The sequence below is a fragment of the Petromyzon marinus genome, chromosome 46 (genome assembly GCF_048934315.1).
Source record: "Petromyzon marinus isolate PM22_M1 ecotype Great Lakes invasive population chromosome 46, UKy_Petmar_22M1.pri1.0, whole genome shotgun sequence".
Taxonomy (NCBI): domain Eukaryota; kingdom Metazoa; phylum Chordata; class Hyperoartia; order Petromyzontiformes; family Petromyzontidae; genus Petromyzon; species Petromyzon marinus.
The window spans coordinates 11,570,862-11,591,657 of record NC_133712.1 but is presented as its reverse complement, the minus strand read 5'-3'; the positions used below and the strand labels follow the sequence as shown (position 1 = coordinate 11,591,657).

Genomic DNA, 20,796 nt, shown 5'->3' with positions numbered 1-20,796 from the left:
TGTGTGGGGTGGGGGGGGGCAGCGACTGTGTACCGATTCGCGTGCTACGCTACGAACCCGGCCACCCGAGTTCAATTCCCGCTCACGGTGACGATTATTTGAACCGGTCCTGGGCCTCCCCTAGGTCGACTCAGCCTCAAAAGAGTAACTGGTGTGGTGTGTGAACAAACATCGCCACTGGGGAGACAAAGGCGGTCAGGCGTGGTGAATCCAAGTCCCGGGCGAAGCCGGGTAGTAAAGCTAATAAGTAATATATTCTCAAATTAAACGTTTCTACAACCATTCACTCGTATGGCCAAACACTCAGAAGTGAACAAAAGTATATTTCAACATATAAATGAGTTGGGCATTTCCATTGAAACTTTTCATACAAACAAGATTTCAGTTTATAAGCTGGTAGCACAAGTTATATAAATTGCAGGAAAGCAAAACGCTTAATGGGAGGTGCACACACACAACATTGTTTACATTAAAAAATCAAAAACAGTAACTTTAAGTTCCCGAGCGCTGTTAAATAGGGACACGTTTATCAGCAGTGCAGAATTATAAGTAGTCTCCCTCCCCAGGAACCAGACACCTCCGAACTTCTGTTCACAGCTTTCAATACTTGAACATTTGGCCCTAGACATTTAAATGCTTGCGTGTTTTAAGCCGATGGCGAAGGTGCAAGGCATTCATATAAATTTGCAAGTTTACAAAAACAAAATGCATATCCTTTCACAATTCACACCCGAAGATCGTACATAAAGTCACTCTTCATCTGACAAACAGCCGGGGGAGTCTTTGTAAACAGGCCCACAGCAGTCTATTGCGTCTACATTTATATTATACTGTTCTATATTAATAATACAGGGCCTTACATACCTCTGAAGGAAAGTGCTCCAAATTTCAACACGGCACATAAATAGCTTGACTGAATTACCTACGCATCATCGTCGCCTTAATAAAGCACATTTAATTTGTCCTCTTAAAGTACCACGACCCTTTGCAATTCACGTTAATAATGGCCTCCTTCCAATCAAAATATGGACCGTAATTACGTTAGTAGCCATGTGTGATTTCCCAGTTTAAGAGACCATTTCCAGAGGTTATTTTCCCTGCTATTAAAACCGAATTCATACACACGCCTCTGAGCGCGTCTGAGTTCAGGTAACTCCTGCAGAACGTGCAAGTGTGTGCGTTTCGGGGGAATGTTGCTCAAAAGAAGACGTTGCGATTCACACTTCCCATCGAAAACAAACATTGGATGGCTTCACTTTGACCCTCACAGGGCACTGGGTAACGTCGGGGCACTTGTTAAAATAAATAAAAGTACATCGCGGCATTTTATGACCTGTTCAAAACGGCTCGCGCCTCAAATTTTCCCTAATTGGCCAAGTTGTTGATGAATTTCTAACTCAATGTTTAAAACAAAAACAAAATTCTTGCGACAAAAACATATTTTGACAATAAATACACACTTTGCAGAGTCCACCTCGTCATAGTTTCAACGATTATGGCATCACACTAGCAAGAAAACTAAACTAGCTATGCCGCGCGGGGTCTCCGCCGCGTGGATTGTAGCGAGAATGATTAAACCCAGAAGGTGCACGTGTCATTTGAAACAGCATTCAGCCATCGATTGACTGTAAAAGGTTCAAAAATAGAGGGGGGGGGGGGGCTTCATCTTCGAGTCTAAAAAATACTGTACTGTTAATAACGTAGCGCACGCAACGAAGTATACCTTTCAGGTCAAGTATTCTCACACTTAAGTATTCCGATTCTCAGAAGCGGAATATGCTACACACTGCATTGGCTATATATACACACACACACAATGCTTACAGTGAATGGCACTACAGTTGTTATTATGGGAGGATCGCAGAGCCGTGTCCTCTAAAACCATCTCCGTTGAACACTGTGCCCTGGGATGCGATGTTGCGGCCACATTAAACTCTTCCGCGAGATCGCAAGCAGGCAGTCCCCCCCCCCCCCCGTCCAAAATCTTTCGTGCGGCCGTAGATATGAATAACTCTTCAATACTCGTGATCACCACGACGTTTAACATTTGACAATGTTGTAAAAAAAATGGCAATGAAAATGGACTGATACTAAACTGAGCCATATTTACAAACAGCGATGCCAACTGTGAATGGTGTGCTGTGCCATCGTCTGTGTTACCACTGCTATAATAGCAAGTGCTCGGCCTCCAGCATTGAATGAAATTGCTCTGACACTGCTTCACCACTTGCCCGTAACAATAAAAATAATGAACTATTTTCCGGATAATATAAGATGCACCCCCCACCCCCCCCGGTATTCCAAAGCAAAGTTGGGTGTGCATCCGGTCAGTGTGTGTATCCAAATTTGGCACCGGACACACACGATTGGGGGGCGAAACATGAGTTTAAGGAGCGTCTCATAGCCTGGAGAATACGGTACTCTCTGCAAGCCTAAAAGAAAACCCCTGAAATGTTTACATTGACGTTTGGGAGCGGGATGGAGACAATGCGCCACTTTGGCAAGAGGCTTGCATTCGTTGGTAAACAGGATTTGTCTTGGCATGAAAGAGCGAGCCAATTACACAGTGACCCCGGAGAATTGGCCGTGTACACAACCCTTCGTCAGCGATTCACGAAACGGGCCGACTGAGCAGCTTCATTCGATGCGAGCACCAGCGCCACCATCATTCAGCAGCAATATCAATAACAGCAAAGCCAAGGATCCCCCGTATAGCCTCGAAGGACTTTTGGGGCAAGTGCTGTTAGCGAGCACCTTTGCAGGCCAGCACGGCACACGAGGGCGTGGGTGGCCAGTGCCACGCCCGGCTGCCTTTATCTCCCGAGTGGCGATGTTTACAAACTGCACCGGGTACTCATTTGAGTTCGAGTCGATCTCGGGGAGGCCCAGGACGGGTTCAGAAGATCGTCACTGGGTTTGGCCGTGAGTGAGAATCGAACTTGGGTCACCGTATACGTAGCGCAGTGCACTAACCGCTACAATACCCGCTACACTACCGCCCCTACATCGTTAACAGCACCGACACCATTACCAGCATCTAAAGAGCATCGCCGCCATCGTAGGCAGCTTCGCGCCACCACCAGCAACCGCATCCACAATAACCCGAAAGCGTGGGCAGCACTGTGGACTGCATTGCTTATCACTCTGGTACATCCACAGTTTCCATCAGGATACACACGAGGTCCTCGATTAAAAACAAACATAACCAGAGCTTTACGTCTTGTTTAACACGTACGTTTTCACAGCTGCTGTATTTATTTTTAACCGTTACATTTTCAATTTCTGAAAATCCCGACAGCAGCAGCGCATGACACTCGCTTTAGATTAGAAATTCTCCAACGGCCGCGCCAAGGACACTGAACTTGGGAGTTATGTTAGGGTTCTAGAGGCATCCTCAGCAGGTATTTTCAATATTTGGAGTCCACAACAGTGGCTATGGGAAATAAATAGCAACCGGGTCGTCAGACTTAATATATTTTACGACCAGACTCCCAAAGGTCTCGTACAAATAATCGTGGTGCCAACCTGCTACCGTTATCTCTCGCCAGGTCTCGCATCTGCACAGTCTATTGCGGTGTTCGGCATGGGGACCCACAACTCGAAAATGTATCGCGAGAATTAAATAAAAGCCAGGGCAGGCTGTAAATGCCAGTGAAACACAACGTGACAACGGCAAGCAACAACCCCTGATGCATAAAGAGGGAGGGTTTCACAATCGGTCACAAGTTCCCTGCTATAAACAAATGGAACGGGAACGGGAACGTGGACAATGACGAAAAAAAATGGAAAATCTGTAAATTACATTGCGAGACCAAAAGAAGGGGCAAAACGTGGATGAGAGGACAAAGCGAAGTGACCGTTTGGACAATTGGCCTTGGGCGTGGCACGTGACTTTACCGAATAGAACCAAAGAGTATGGACCCTTGCAGTCACGAAAGCTTTAAATCTAGAATTGCCAGATGGGTTGATGGCTGTGAACAAGACTGGTGATGTGAGTGGCGGGAGGGGGGGGGGGTGCAGGTGATGTGGGGAGGTTTTCATCCAGCAGTGGATAGAACAGGGCTAAAGACGACGATAGCATATGCACACACTGATGTCGATTTACAACTTCAGGACCCAGTTCAACGATTCGACAATTCTTGCAGGGTCGAGCGCACGCAAAGCGCCACAAAATTCTGGCTTCAGGTTGGCATTTGTCTGCAGTGCAACCAATTTTTTAAAAGTAAAAATTACCTTTTTATTAAATATTAATTACCCAGTAATCAAATATATATTTATAATGGAAAGCATCAACGAGTGCAGGATTCTCTCTATTTTCCAGGATTTTTTGTTTGCAGCTGGATGTTTGACCAATGCCGTCTATAAAATGAATGCTTGTCGCGTGACGGGGGTGAAGCGACGGGGTTCTTTGGAAAAAAAAAACCACTTAACAAAAAAACCCCCCCTCTCTGCTAGTTTTTTGTGTTGGTGTTTATTTACAAAGAACTCTCGATTAAAAATCAAACCTCACATCCAGTGTTTACACTCATAAAAAAAAACTGTAAACATTACACAACGCCACCTCTTTACGATAAAGTAAGAAAGCAGAGTTGTCCCTCTTTTTGCAAAGTGAATTGTCTGCGAGTGTTACATTTGTTCACAGTGCCGGGTGGTCTAAAGAGCCGACGACTCCCTTCATTCCAACTTCCCTTTCTCTCCTTCAAACGCCTCTGCCGAGTCCTGCAGCCTCATGTTGTGTGGAGGCACTGAAAAACACAAGACGATCGTTTCATTATTAAAATAAACCAAGGGGGTGCAATCTGTCTCCGCCCTACAGCACTCTTGCTCGACTACAATTCCACATTCAAGTCAGACAACCGCATCAGGAGAAGCAGTGGAGTGGTACCGCCGTGATGTCTCCCCTTTGTATTTGTGGATGGTGGGCATCGTACCTTTGACACACCAATGAGTGCTCATATGCGTTGGTTGCCCTGAACCAGTGGTTTCATGTCCACTAGCTCGGCTATGGTGGGAGTAGCAGGGGGGGCGGGTACAGGTAGCCTTTGTGAAGTTCATTGCATAAACGTAAATGTTATAGATTTAGAAATGTTTTTCAAATGTGTCATGTGAGGAGTGGTAGTGCAGCCGTGAGCACGCTGGGCTATGAATCCGGCGACCCGGGTTGGTGATTCCTGCTTACTGTCAACACCAGTGACGAAAATCTGAACCGGTCCTGGGCCTCCCTTAGGTCGACTCAGCTTCAAATGAGTATCTGGTGTGGTGTTTAAGCACCGCCACTAGGGAGACAAAGGCGGCCGAGCGTGGTGCTGGCCACCGACTCCCTCGTGTGCTGTGCCACGAGCGGAAATCGAATTCAGGTCGCCAAGTTCATAGCGCAGTACGCTAACCGCTACACTACCCGCTACACTACCGCTACACTACCCCTCCCCAGTAGCGTCACTAGGGTTGGTGTCATCCAGTGCGGTAACTCATGGTGTCACCCCCCCATGGACCTCCGCCCGTACCAGACCATACAGAATCTTTAGTAACGTTTTTTGTACTGTGACTCGTAAATCGTAATACCCGTATATCACTGAATGTAATGGCAATAGTAGTGACATAAACAAATAGCTAAATTTAAATTACACCTTTAAATGACAATATCATATGCACAGCCTGAATGTATTTACATTTACATAGTTTAATGTGGTTAAAGTGAAAATTCGGTAAGAAAACAACAGAATTCGAAGTAAAGACTTTTCACAACTACATCAAAATTCTGTTAATTTTAACATTCAACTTTACCGTTACATTAAATCCATCAACGGATTTGGTATGCTAAATCATTAATGGCCCAAATAATGTATAAGTTGTAGACCAATGCATATGGAAATATACTCATACATGAAATAACACCAAAATAATAAACAGGAACAAATACACGAGCATTTCAGCACTTAGTGAACATCTCGACTAAATCAGAACTTTCCAATCCTGGCCTTCAAAGCTGCAAACTTGTGAATCACTTCATCGAAATCAATGCCTCTCGCCAACTCACTTTCAAGTGATAATATCGCAAGATCGGAAAGCCTTGACTGTCCCATGGTAGATCGCAAAAAGTTATTTTATAAGTTTCAGCTTTGAAAAGCTCCTCTCACATGATGCCAGAGAAACACAGATCGTAAGAAAATATTTTAGGCTTATTGAAAGGGTTGGGAGAGATTCTACGAAGTCCCATTCAGCTATGAATGTCAAAACGTCTAATGTTGCCCAATCTTTGGCTTCTTCCAGATAAATCTCTGCTGCTTTTAGGTGCCTTCTCGGCCTTGGTATTTCTATTAAAAGCTCACTCTCAGATACCTCATCATGGAAAGTGGACAATTTTGGAATGGACACCTTCAACTCTTCTTCAGTGGCAGATATGAGATTCTTCGCTTGAACAGCCTCAAACATGGCTGCTCTACTTCCTTCATGGCTCTTGATCTGAAGTTCAGAATGAAAGCGATCAGTGCACTCAAGCATTGCCCTCTTAATTTCTTCTTGCAGAGTGAGTCCAGCATCGCTTGCCTGCTCCCCCTGCCATCCTCTTCTTGAACCTGGCTCTTCTCCCTACTGCAATTCCACATTCGTCTGATTTTTAAAAGCGCCTGTTCAACTGCACGCTCCGCTAGGTGACTGCGCTCCTCGTGCAGAAAAAGTCTTGGCGCCTCGATCTTTGTCACCATCTTGTCGAGAGTTAAGCCCTCAGTGTGCAGGTTCTGCTGAGTAAGATTAACTTCCTCATCTACATCACACCAGAAGTACAGGTAGCACAGAAAAGTGAAATCACAGACAGCAGGCAAAAGATCTTGCGCTGCTCCACGTGTCCAAATTTCCATGTGGATCACAAACAGCTTCAATTGCCGCCACAAACTTATCGGACTTTTCTTCTTTGGTTCTTTCGGTAAAGTCACAATTTATTATTTTATTCTCATTCTACGTGACTTTACCGAAAGAACCAAAGAAGATGAATCCTTGCAGTCACGAAAGCTTTAAATCGAAATTTATCGGACTTTTCTTTAAATGGCTTAACTGCAGCATGATGAGCACTCCAGCGTGTTGTTGATAGCCTTTTCACTGACACTCCGGTATGGTCAATTAACACATCCCATCGCTGGGTGGAAGCAGCAAAGAAAGAAAACATTAAATTTCGATTTAAAGCTTTCGTGACTGCAAGGATTCATCTTCTTTGGTTCTTTCGGTAAAGTCACGTAGAATGAGAATAAAATAATAAAAATAAAACAATGAAATTCTCACGACGTTTCGGCCACAACACAAGTAGCCGTCCTCAGGTGAAGAAACAGAACTGTATTTTATTATTTTATTCTCATTCTACGTGACTTTACCGAAAGAACCAAAGAAGAAAAAGAAAACATTGTCTCAAGAATTCCAAAAAATGTCACACACGATGCATTTTCAGCAAAAGTGCGAACCGCACAAGTTAAGCGAATGATCCACACATCCATGAAAATAGCTTTCTTGTTCTTTCCCTCAAGAATGGCTTGTACACCTCCATGGACTCCAGCCATAGTGACAGCATTATCGTAACCTTGAGCGCGGCACATCATGATGTCCAGTCCATCGCTTTCCACTTTTTTAAGAATGTTAGAACTGAGGTCAGCAGCTTTTTTTCCCCCTTTAAAGGGAAAAATCCTAGAAATACTTCCTTCACTTCAACTTTCCTATTGTTGATTTTTACATGTCTGATAACTTAAGACATCTGGTCAGTATGCGATGTCAGGTGCACTGTCGACCATGGTCCCAAAGTATTTCGCAGACTTTATGTCCATGACAAGCTTCTCCTTCACATGATTTGCCAGGGCACTTATAAACCCATTCAGAGTTTTTGGTGCAAGATGATTGACGGCGTTTGAGACGAGGCTCAAAAGAAATCTGTCTCTGGTGTGGACCAATCAGTTTCAAAGACAATGCATATGTTATCAAAGTGTTTTTTTTTGCATTTTGATCACAAGGTTTGTGGTTAATGCAGACATGATTCCTTGTAAAAGGTTTCAGTTTGGTGTTTTAACAACACCTGTTTTGTTGCCAGATAAAAGGGGAAAAACTTAATCTGCCTATTTCTCTCTCTAAAATTTACCAGGCTCTCATAGGTCCATTCGCTCTTTCTCTCCCTCGGTCGCTTCGGGGTGGATTTCCACACAACTCTCTCTAAAATGTACCAGTCTTGTTGGGTCTTTCATTGACATGCTAATTTCTCTGCTCTAGCAGATGCTCCAGCAGACCCACCTCTCTCTCTGCCCAACCCTCTCTCTATTTAAGGCCTCGACACAGAGGCATTGGGTCTCTGTGTGTCTATGTTGTGTGTCTCCCTCTGTATCTCTGTGTTGTCTCTCTCTGCTTGTGTGTCTGTCTGTGTGTCTCCGCGTCTGTGTATTGTCTCGCTCTCAAATTTAGTTATACCTGATGACGACTGCTAGCGTTGCAATCGAAACGTCGTATTCTATTATTTAATTTATTTTCTTTCTACGTGACTTTACCGAAAGAACCAAAGAGTAATTCCTGCAGTGAGGAAAGCTTCAAATCAAGCTTGAATTTAAGATTGAAGTTATATTTCTAGGCATATATCAAGAAACACAGCATTTCCCCCCACTTAATGTTTTAAACTGTCAATTTCTCTATTTAGTTATCAAAGAGTTATATCTTACCTAAAAAAAGTATTTTTTGTCTGTGTGCCTGTCTGTGTGTGGACGCAAATTGTGACGGATTTAACTCGCAAACTGTCGAGTTTACGTAAAAAAAAAGTACCCAGATACCACACGATAAGCCCGGGGGGTGAGCCAGCGCTATCCGTATTTTACATCCGTCAACTTTAAAGTCGTTAAATTAACAATGTATTCCTTTTATAAGCACAGGGCGGCGCCAGAGCACGCATCTGCGCATGCGCGAAACGCTGAGCCGTGGTTGCTCTCGCAACGCACACACGCGTTCGGTGGGGGGGGGGGGGGGGAATTATCATTCGCTTAAAAAAATGCAAAAGAAATACACACAATGCCGCGGTAAATTATTTATAGTGCGATGTCCTATTCTCCCCCCTCCCACCCCAATGTGTGCACTTACTACTATAGGGTTGGTAGATACTACTATTATAGCCCTTAGATACTATTACTGTAGAGCGGGCGGTGGGATGGTGGGGGGGCAGGGGTAGCAGCCCAGTCTCAGCCTGCAAAGGTGCCACCTCGGCCGGCTGGGAAATCTAGGTGAGGCTGGGGGCTCTGCACGGGACTAGGCCTCACCACGGAACTCTGTTAAGTTAGTAGTTAACTGCTATATAGTCGATAGATACTACTATGGAGTCGGTATATACGACTATAGAGTAGGTAGATAAAACTGTAGAGTTGGGAGATACTATAGATTCAGGAGATACTACTATAGTCATTAGGTACTACTGTAGAGTCAGTATTTAAGACTATAGAGTTGGTGATACTACTATAGAGTCAGCATATACTACTGTAGCGTTAGTAGTTACTGCTATAGTCAGTGGATACTAGTATAGAGTCAGTCGTTACTACTATAGAGTCGGTATATACTACTATAGAGTCAGTAGATAATATTACAGTCAGTAGATACCACTATACTCAGTATATACTGCTGCAGAGTCGGTAGATATGACTATAGTCAGTAGATACTGCTACAGAGTCTGCAGATACTCCTATAAAGTCAGCAGATACTAAAATGGAGTTTGCAGTTATAACTATAGTCAGTAGATACAGTAAAACCTTGGGTTGCGAGTAACTTGGTCTGCGAGTGTTTTGCAAGATGAGCAAAATGTTTTAATACATTTTAACTTGATAAACGAGCGAGGTCTTGCAATACGAGCAGTACGTATACGCTTTGTCTGCCGAGCGTCACGTGATCACAACTGAGCCGAAGGTTCTTCTCTATCTCTCGCTGCGGGATTGTGGGTAATCCTCTGCCATGCTCGGTCTCAGTCGGCGTGCCTCACTCGTATAGTCAACATCTGTGCGAGCGTATACTGTTCACTATAGTGTTGTGACCACGTGTGTGTGCGCGTAAAGCATTTTGTGTCCAAGTGTAGTGAGTGTTCTTTAGTAACTGTACTGCAACAATGGCCCCTCCTCCTCTCCTCTCTCTCGTCTCCCTCACACCAGCCACGATGAAATTTAACTAATAAATTTGATTACTTTATATTAAATTTAAATAATAAAAATATAAAAAGGTATTTTGTATTAATCATTTGTATATGAATATTTTTGGGTTGTGGAACGAATCATCTGAGTTTCCATTATTTCTTACGGGGAAATTCGTTTTGATATACGCGTGCTTTGGATTACAAACACGTTTCCAGAACGAATTATGCTCACAATCCAAGGTTTTACTGTACAACTATTGAGTTAATAAATACTACAGATTCAGTAAGTACTACTATAGTCATTAGATACTACTGCAGAGTCAGTAGTTACTGCTATAGTCTGTAGATACTACTATAGAGTCGGAAGATACTACCGAAGAGTCTGTAGACACTACTATAGTCAGTAGATAATACTAGTCAGTAGATTCCACTACAATCAGCATATACTGCTGCAGTCAGTAGTAACGACTATAGAGTCAGTAGATACTGCTATTGTCAGCAGATACTGCTATAGAGTTAGTAGTTACTACTGTAGTCAGTGGATACTGCTATAGAGTCAGCAGATACTACTATAGAGCTAGTAGTTACTACTATAGAGTCGGTATATACGACTATACAGTCAGTAGCTACTACTGGGCTCAGTAGATACTACTGTACAGTCAGTAGCTACAACTACAGAATCAGCAGATATTACAATAGAGTCAGTAGATACTATTGTACAGCCAGATACTACTGTCGAGTCAGATACTACTATAGTCACTAGACACTACTCGCTCTACTGTATGTAGGGTGTTTAGGGAAATATGTCTAGGCGGGAGTAAAAATATTTTTTGAGGGGTGGGGGGGGTTTAACAATTTTGAGAAACCTTTTAGATCAACTATTTACCTCCCACTTTCAATAACTTTTTGGACTTCTGCAAGCCTCTCATAATTTTGTTGACGGATAAATGGACAGACAAACGGCACTTTCGGCCTGCCAATGTCTCACCTTCTCCGGCTGGGCAATCTAAGCGAGGCCACGGGCTCTGCACGGGACTAGGCCTCACCACGGCAATGTAAAGTACAATTTTATTGAATCTTTCGCTAATAACTCATGTTCATTGTTTACTATTATTAAACAGATAAGTTGGCAAAAATTACAATAATAATGTTTGTGTGCAGATAAGAACTCATGTTCATTGTTTACTATTATTAAACTAATAAGTTGCCAGATATCACAATAATTATGTTTGTGCGCAGATAAAAACTCAGGTTAATTGTTTACTATTATAAAACAAATACGTTGGCATAATGTTTGTGTGCAGATAAGAACTCACGTTCATTGTTTAGTGCACAGCCTTTCATGTCGACTGTATCCTGCTTTTTCAGCTGCTGCCCGTATTGCAAGCTTTTTATGTCCACTGTAGCAATGCTTATGTCATTGAGTCGTCTATAATCTAGACTGCAGCCTGCTTCTCAACGAACCTGTGCGTACTGCTGCTCTTTAATGTACACTCATTTCAGCTTATTTCTTCAATGCATTTCTATTGTTTCGATTGCTCACGTCCCGCTATTTACTGATACGTAGCATCAAGCTGACTCAGGGGGTGCACGAGGTCAAATTGTTACACATTGTGGTGCAGAAAACATTACTAACGTTGCTACGCGAGTATTATTGGCCGGGGATGTCGAGTGACGTGCGCACCATTTCATTCAGGGTTGCACGGAATGCACGCTTAGGAAACCGCCGTTGAGAAAGTCACAGCCTCCATTGCAGTCTATCTTGGTTTCGTGCATCAATGAGTTGGTCGCACTCGACATCCTCGGGCCACTTCCTGCCACGCAGAGGCGGGAACAAGTTACTCTTGGTCGGGGTTGAATATTTTTCGCAATGGCCCATGGCCTGGCCGCTGCTCGACCAGTCGGCAGCCTCTATTGCGGATGTGTTTGTGTATGGATACATGTTGGACAAAGGTGCCCCCGAGCAGCTTCTCACGGATCAGGGGCGCAAGTTTGCCTCTAAGCTGCTACGAGAAGTTTGCGATGTGCTAGGAACTAAGAAAATTCGAACATCCCCGTACCATCCCCAGACGGACGGGATGGTAGAACAGCTGCATAGAACCCTGACACGTCTATGCTCAGTCAGGCAGTCGGCACATCCCAAATCGATTGGGATCTGCATGTTCCGAGAGTGTTGGCTGTGTACAGAACAGCTCCCCATGCTTCCACTGGATTTTCGGCTTTCTTCCTCATGTACGGAAGGGAGAGTGAACCTCCTATGGAGATTAAATTGGGGTTGTCTGAAAAAAAAGGGAATATATAAATTGCCTGCGCCCTTGGAAATTACTCAGGAGTGTGTCTCGGCAGCTCGAGAAGCGGTGAAATTAAACACCGCCAAAGCGCAGGCGGCCAACAAACGGAATTCGGGGCAAAGGGACCATAAGTTGCATTGGGCTGTAGGGGATCGGGCATGGTAGCACTGCCCGCAAGTGCCATTGGGAACGTCCCCTAAACTGTATGGGCCATGGCAGGGTCCTGTGGAAGTGGTGGAAGTCAAACGGCCGCCGTGTGTGCGCATACAAGTTGGCTGTCGCCATTGGTTTATTCATCCGTCGCGGTTGAAGCCTTATATTGCTCCCCGGACTGACAAGTCATCTCCAAATTGTGTACGGCCGGTGTCTGTTGTGTCCGACGAGCCGGGGGAGACGCCAATGGAGAATGCGCGTCAGGAAAACTGTATTGTGCCGCCCACAGCTTCCGAACCCCTAACCGACAAGGCCCGTGATCTCGCCGAATGCACGGAGTTGCTGACTGAGACGGAAGCTGGGAGTGAAACAACCTTCTTTAGGGTTCCAGGCGGACCCCACGTCTTCTGTCAAGGATGCGGAGATTGTCCCCATGGACGGACCGGCGTTGAGGACTCGGTCCAAATGTTTCAAATCTCTATAACACCGTTGGTTGGGATTGAGGGGGTTGCGCTTGTTTGTTTTCTAGAAGGAAATTTGTTTCTTATCTTCTTCCCCTCTCTGTTCCTATTGTTTTCTCTTACCTCCCTGGGTTGCTGGTTGAATCCTTTCCTTTTATTGCAGATCGTTCAGAAACAAAAGTTTGTTATATTGCTCCAGCTGTGGCGGAACTTTTTCTGCATCACGTGTTTGGTTATTATTGTTAGCCGGGATGGCGTATCTGGGGTAAAGGTGAAAGGCGGAGTAAGTCGAGACGCTCCGGGAACCAGCTCGAAGGTTATGGAAAGGGGGCGTGGCCAGGGGTGGAGCTTGGCCGCGCCGGGGCAGATATAAAGGGGACCCCGAACCAGAGGTTCGTGGCTGTTGCGGGTCCTGGTTCCTGGCTGCGTCGCTGCTCGTGGTCATCTCTTCGTCTCCGACCACGTGGCTGATCTTCTGGAAGACTCTCTCCGTCGCCGTTGCTGCGCTGGTCGAACAGCTTGTGTAGCGAAGTCGGAGATGGGGCTACGTGTTAGGATCGCCTATGTGTAGCTGCGTTACAAAATGTATCGCCCAGTGTGCTCTTAATAAATAAGAAGCCTTCTACTCGACGTGTCTCTTTAGTCGCTCACTACACATGTAAGCTGTGCTTCCGAAAAATATTTTTGTTGTTATAACTGCAGGGATATTTTCATAAAAAAACAATTTCTGCTGAAAAACTGCACAGTCATTTTGGGGTCACCCCCTCTGATAGTGTCACAAATACAAAAAATTCAAGTCTCCCCGAGTGCTATTCATTCGATTGAGAGACAATGAGAACTGTATGCAAACACAGTAACCTATTTCTCCAACAAGAATTCATTCACGAGGTCAGATCAATGGGCTATTGTCATGACAGAAAGCCTACCTTTCCTAAACGTTCTCACTTCCAATCAGGTGGCATAAAGCCTCGTGACGTAAAGGATAAATGTGTCGCACGCATCCAGAATAAAAGGTACAGTAAATAAAATTTCATATGTATCCAGTAAACACCTCGTTTATCGCGGTAGATGCGTTCCTGAAAAGTTCTGCGTTTAGCAAAAATGCGCTAGGCGAGGAATTACCAAGCTACTAAATCACATTTGCACTTTAAAAATGCCTGAGACGAGGGTAATTAGTGTACTCTATCACACAGCTCGGCCGAGCAGCTCAAGAAAGTAGTTCGTCATTGACCACTTGGCAACTGCGTTATAGCGGTGCGCGCGTTCCGTGTCGTGCGAAAAGTGTTGCCGAATAGAAGAACTGCAATGTAGCGAAAATGCGCTAGTGTGACAGCGTGTTGAGTGAGGACTTCCTGTGTTCTAAATTAAATTTTATATATACGTGCGTGTGCGCGTGTGTGTGTGTGAACAGAGAGATAACGATTGCACCTCACTCCCAACCCCCTGCAATGTGAGCCCACCTCTGCGAATGCGGCGACGAGCCAGCTTTATCTGGTCCTGCAAGAGTTGCACCCAATCTTTCGGTCCTGGTAGCTTCATTATCTTTTTATTCTTGCAGTAGCTCTCCGTGAAGCCTGCAAACAAGCACCACAATTATGACTTTGCATAACTCAGCAATGCAACACAATGTTAATATGCACTCTTACAACGCAATGTTAAAATTCACGCTTACGATGAGTGTGGTTGGCTATGTGAGGCGCGAAAAAAGTTCAACATACGTACAGACGTCAAATCAACCTATTGTTTTTCCCTGCTCAAACGAGAAATGTGCTGCCGTTCATCTGTGTTTACAGCACTGAACCAGAGGAAATTTCACATTTTTATTTACGGTGGGTGGGAGCTAGTCACCACAGGACTACTGATGTGGACTTTCCACAAAGGACAGCTTATTTGGTGGTGATGCTGCTGCAAACTCAACACATTTGTCAAAAACACAGTAACCTTAAAAGAAAAAGGTAGACAATAGGCAACGTTTCGGGCAATGGCCCTTCTGTCCAGAACATAGAGGCTACACATCTCTGGCCTCTACATTCCTGTGATGGGCTTTGCCCAAAACGTCACCTAAGGGATGACAGATTGAGCCAATCTATGACCAAAATGCTAAACTAGTAACTTTCTAATTGGAGGTAAGTGCTCTACAGCCAGATCCCTCTGCAACCAGCCAATTCAAACACAGTAGTTAAAGCATAATAAGCATAGACATACAAGCACACAAATACAATATTGATCGTTTTATATAGAAAGTGCTATTAGTCTTCTTCTTTCGTATGGAATTTTTGGGGATAGCAACAGATTTACAAATTGATGTCGAGATTTGATATACATTCGACTGCTTCAGGAGTAGCCGCGTGGATTTCTTTCAGATCGCCGTTGAATGATCCGATTGGGGCAGTCGTTCACAAGATGTTGCACGGTCTGAGATGTCGCGTCACAGTCCCAAACTGGACTTTCTATAATTTTACATTCATGCTATTAAGTGATCACCTATTAAGGATGGCACAGGCACACAATGGGGATCGTGTGGTCACCATGCATGGCCATATTTATGTCTCCAGCGCTAGCGGTGATGCAATGCACCCAGTGCTCATTTTGGGATGAGCTGGCCTCAGGCATTTCCAGTGCCAAAATTCAGATGTCAATTTTCACTCGTGTTCTGCATGCCCTGGATTTATGCAATGTAGGACAGAGTATACTTTGATGATGTATATTTTATCAATTTAGCACAAAGTATAACATTTTACCTAAACTAATCTATTTTTTATTTTAGCAGGTAAGGCCCACTGAGCTATACAGCTCCTTTTCAGAAGTGACCTGGCCACAAATGATAACCCAACGAAGTGGTTTATCACGTGAAAATGTATAGCAGCCAAATGCTCTAAACGCATGTTTCTAAACATTATATGGATTGCAAAACGTTGAACTCTAAGCTAGCATGGCGATATGCTTTCTAGAAATAACAGAAATAACACACGGATTAGAGGACGTACGCAGGCTCAAGACATCATAGTGACTTATCAAAAGAGGGCTTTGGGCAGGGCACATCGTTAGCAGGGATGACGGCGGACGGTCAGGAATGACGGAGTAGCAGCCAAAGGAGGGGAGGTACACCCAAGAAGATGACCGCCACGGTCACGGAGCAATAAGATCAGCCTGTACAAGTGGACCGGGATGGATTTGTGACATCGCAGGACTGTGATGGATAGCGATGTTGTGAAGAAGCAGTAATCCAGCAGTATATAGATGCAGTGACATCGCGGGATTTCAATGTGCAGTGCCGGCCCTAGAGAGGCGCGGCATGCAGTAAACGACATGACAGATACCACAGCGGTGTGGGTGTAGTACCGGGCCTAGAGGGGCCCGGTGAGCGCTGATTGATTGACACCACGCTTGGCGTGCAGTGCCAACCCTACAGGACAGGGTGTGTGAGTGCCGGCCGAAGGATGAGGTTACTCGAGGCCATGGCACTCTGGTTGACCCGGGAGGACACGTGACCAGTTAAGTCTACAAAGGGGCCCAAGTGGGGGCTAGGGGTAGTCATGTGATGGGGACCCAGATCCTTCGCGAGGATTCTGGAAGGTGGTCGTGGCCAAGGGCGGAGCCGGCCACGCCGCAGAGAATATAAGCCCGGTCCCGAGAGAGACCAGGGTTGTTGTTCATCCTGGAAGAAACCTTAGTCTATGTTCTCCGTTCAACGAGTCTCCAACACGCGGATCTGGACCCAAGCTGTTGGTCCCGGTCCGTAGTAGGTAGTTACGTTGTAACTAGTGTAGTAAGCCTGGTGGTCACCACCATAGGTTGTTATTATGTTAAGGGGAAAGTTACCCCGTGTGTTGGACTTGAATAAATGTGTTGCCTCCAAGTCTACGTCTGCAACTCAGTTGAATCCACTACATATATAAAAAGCATCTGCTGAAGATTACAAATATCAAGTGTGGTTCATACACGGTGTGAGTTTTATAATGAGCACTTTTTATACGTAGCATTGTGGTGTCGCCGGTAATGACTGTATTTATCGCGACCGGCAGTCCACAAGTGCGGCTATATTTAAGCGCTCTGCGTGCAGTTTGGTGCGGCTATTCTTGTCGGACTGATATATCACGGTAGGGTTTGCTCATTACCATTAACACCTGTGTGTTCCATTGAGAAAGGAAACGGTGGGAAAAAAAACAATGCACTATCAATGTCTGTATAGAGTATTCCGTTTTAAGAAATACTCAAGCATTGGTGGCCACTGCATGGTAAATATATTTGTTCAAATTTTAGAATGACCAAGAACAGACAATTGGGACATGAAGGTTGGACCATTTATATTACTGTTATGAAATTACGATGAGACAACAGTATGAACCGTGTGCTTGACATGTTGCCATTATATTGCATTGTAAATTTGCGTCCTTTAAAGCGAGTATTACTGAGTGGCGTTCAACAGGACAAAACAGAAACATTTGAAGCAATCACACCCGAGACGTTGGAAAATGTCTTGGGACTATCTCAAATCTTTATATAATTTGTATCACGAGTTTCTCTCCTGTTGGTGGCAGAACATCTGAAAATACAGTGGTCCCACGGTTTACGATGTCATCGATTAACAATATTTTGATTAACGATCTGCATCCCATCGGGTTCCATTGTTTCGCTTAATGGTACATTTCCGATTAACGATGTTTACGATATCATGGCCGCCACTATTCGGCCAATCGCAGCGCTCCTGGTGTGCACTGCCTATGGAAACAGCTCTCTTGAATACTTTTTTACTTAAAAGTTAAAGATCATTATTCGATTAACGACATTGCACAAACCTAAATCAACGTGTAAAAAAAAAAAAAACACCTGGAACGTAAGTTAGCTCAGGCAGATTTTTTTTTTATATATATAACGTAAACTAGATGAGGATATAGGAGACAGCAGACATCGGGGGGGGAGGGGGGGTCTCCCGTGAGAAATATGCCCATTGCCGCCTCTCTCTCCCCGTCAAGGGGGGTGTACGTGGGGGTGTACGCACTTCGGATGGCGGCCACGATGTTGGGCTCCAGGCCCTTGCGGGGGTCGTTGAAGCCGCGCTTGCGTTTGCCGTTGGGTAACGAGTTGGCGAGCGTGTGGTCGTCGAAGAAGGCGGCCACCAGCTTGCGGAAGAGCAGGCTGCCCGAGCGAGTGTAGTGCATCAGGATCTCCTCGAGCTGCGAGCGCGCCATGAAGACGTTGTAGCCGTCGGCCAGCTGTACGGCGAGCTGCGGGTCAGCCGACCGGATGCAAACACGCGCGCGACAAAAAAAAAATAGCAGCGGGGTCAGCGAAGGGTTGAGGTGGACGACCCGGTGGGCTACGGAGAGTACATAGTTGAGTAACTTTGATCAACCCTGCAATTATCCATTGCTTGGGTATGCTGTACGCATGCATTCCTGTGGCGGTGTTGCGTCGTAGCCGGCAGACACGGGGGCTCTAGGCAAGGTATGTATGTTCAACTTCTTTCGCACCGTATGTAGCCAAACGTGCTAATTGGACGGTCATTTGCTAAATACGGTGAACGATTTTTTCCCCTATAATTATTGAGCTTCCGCAGATCTATTTGCGTTCATCACATTTTTATGTGATGGGCATTCATACGGTGCGAAAGAAGTTCAACATACACACATAGATTATATTATTTGACAGCAATCCGCGTATTCTCCCTCTGTAATTCCAATCAGTAATTCCAACCAACCGTCGACGGGTGTGAAGGCCACCTGCAGGCAGCTGTGCGTACGTACATCTGTGGAGTCACTCTGCGGCGAGTGGCCCAGGGAGTAGAAACAGTTTTCGGTGAAGTGGCCACCATCTTTCGGGCTGTTTTCCAACGCAGGGTTACCAGGACTTCCCAAAGCAAGGCTGCTCCTTTCTAAAGTGGGACACGCATACAGGCAAGGCAAGGGCGCACCGGCAGCAAGAGGTTAACTGTCTCGTCTGGTATACAGGTCATGGGTTCGATCTCAACCCTGACGCCTGTATATTTGGAGTTTGCGTGTGTCTCTCTCTCTCTCTCTGTGGTCGAGTGTATTTTTTTCATCCGGGTCCTCTGGTTTTTCCCTCCACATTTATAAACAGCATGCATTTAAGAGTAAATTTACATATGACCAGCCACGTCTTTTGAGTTATCATTTGTGACCAAGTCATTTCTGAAAAAAGAGCTATATAGCTAGTGTGCCTTACCCGGTAAAATAATAGTTTAAATAGTAGTTTATATGTAATTATTTAGCTCGTTAACCTTGGAAAGCCTCACTGGGTCTCATGACCTTTTGTTCAAGCAGTGTCCTGCAAGTTTTTGACAGTGGGGGGGCGGGCGATTGTTGCCATGTATAATTCCAACTGAGTAATACGCAGGTAATGTTTCACAAATGGAAAATTCAGAACATAACACCAGCACACCATTGCCCACTCTCGCGACTGACGTCTTAATGAATGACAAAATAGGAGTTTTTGTGATTCATTGAGGCTTTAATTAATAAAATAATGGTTAATTGCTAAACAGATAATAAATATAGAACTTGTAGCCCTTCGTCAATCGTCTGCTGGATGAAAGCCTCCACATGCCTCTCAGTCATGAAGGTTGTCTGACCATACTTCGCTGCGTTGGTCAGTACAGGTTGACGAAGGGTGGCGTAGGACTGGTTCAGATATTGCTCAGCCACTGATGCCAACTATGCCAACTATGGCTGGGAAATCGAACTTGAGTCGCTGGGTTCATACAGCGGTGCACCAACCACTCCAGCACCAGTTAATGACAACAACGAAGGTAAACATTGCCATTAAACAAGTATGAGCAGTGCTCATTTCCCGTTCGCAGCTCTTAGCTAGTGGTGAAAATTCCTCATCTATACAACAGGGGTGGCATGGGTCAAGTCGACCCCTGACCGGCATTTGACCACGTAACTTTCCAATAACAAGTTTTTTTCTGGCTCCAACCAATTTAACACTTTGCCAAATATATTAAAACAAAATTCTCATTATTCTATTTTAGTTAGAATTCAAAGCACGGGTAAAACAAAATACCTCCAATCAAAAAGCAAGAAGTGTGAAAACACTTAAAGAGTCTGAATGGCTTAAAAATTAATGTGGGATTTAACCCCGTGCTGTCACCGAGCCATCTATGGAAAAATAAACAAACATTTCCAGCGCAAACCTATACCCTTGAACTTTCCAAAGTAGTCATTACAATGCGGCAATTACACTTTGCTCAGCGTAATCCGGACCAAAGTTCCCTTTAAATGAAAGCATGATGGCAACGAAAAATAAAGCGGAACCATTTGCTCTTTCAGGGATTGAAATTTTTCCTTCAAAGATCCAAAACTAAACAGATTCCAGCATTAAATAGCCCAGCCATAAGGTGAACTTAAAGAGGAAAAAAACATCTTTCCATTTATTTTAGATAAGATATTTATTCAGAGGTGGAGGTGAAGCTAAGGAGGGATGTAATTCGCAAAGAAGACATAATTAATAATGAACCTTTTTGGCTTGGACATTGAAGCGTGGTATAGTTTGCCAGTTAATCTGCCCGGCTGCGTAACGGTGCAGTAATGTTGTTGTATAGGAATGTTGGAGGTGCATTAATAACGCCCACGATCGTTTGGAACCCCACATTTAAATTCAAGATGCCGCAATGCGCACACACACACACATCAGGTATGATTCATAAGCAGAGAGCGGGCGTCATTTTTTTCTAATGGCAGATAAAGAACAGCTGTTGCAAATGACATGTTCAGCAGACTTCCTACTCCGGGTCGTCTAG

General features: G+C 44.7%; 1 protein-coding gene across 3 annotated transcripts in view; it reads right to left on the bottom strand.

Annotated features, from left to right (window-relative positions):
* Positions 1 to 303: 303 nt before the first annotated feature.
* Positions 304 to 20,796, bottom strand: part of BEND7 (BEN domain containing 7) — a 33,066-nt gene continuing 12,573 nt past the window's right edge. For all 3 annotated transcript variants that reach the window (XM_032971764.2, XM_032971765.2, XM_032971766.2), the window contains 4 exons: positions 18,782 to 18,909; positions 18,037 to 18,262; positions 14,495 to 14,608; positions 304 to 4,745 (listed from right to left, as the gene is read on the bottom strand). In XM_032971764.2, coding sequence (XP_032827655.2) covers positions 4,675 to 4,745; positions 14,495 to 14,608; positions 18,037 to 18,262; positions 18,782 to 18,909 — 539 coding nt within the window. In that variant the 3' untranslated portion in view covers positions 304 to 4,674. The remainder of the gene's footprint in view (positions 4,746 to 14,494; positions 14,609 to 18,036; positions 18,263 to 18,781; positions 18,910 to 20,796) is intronic.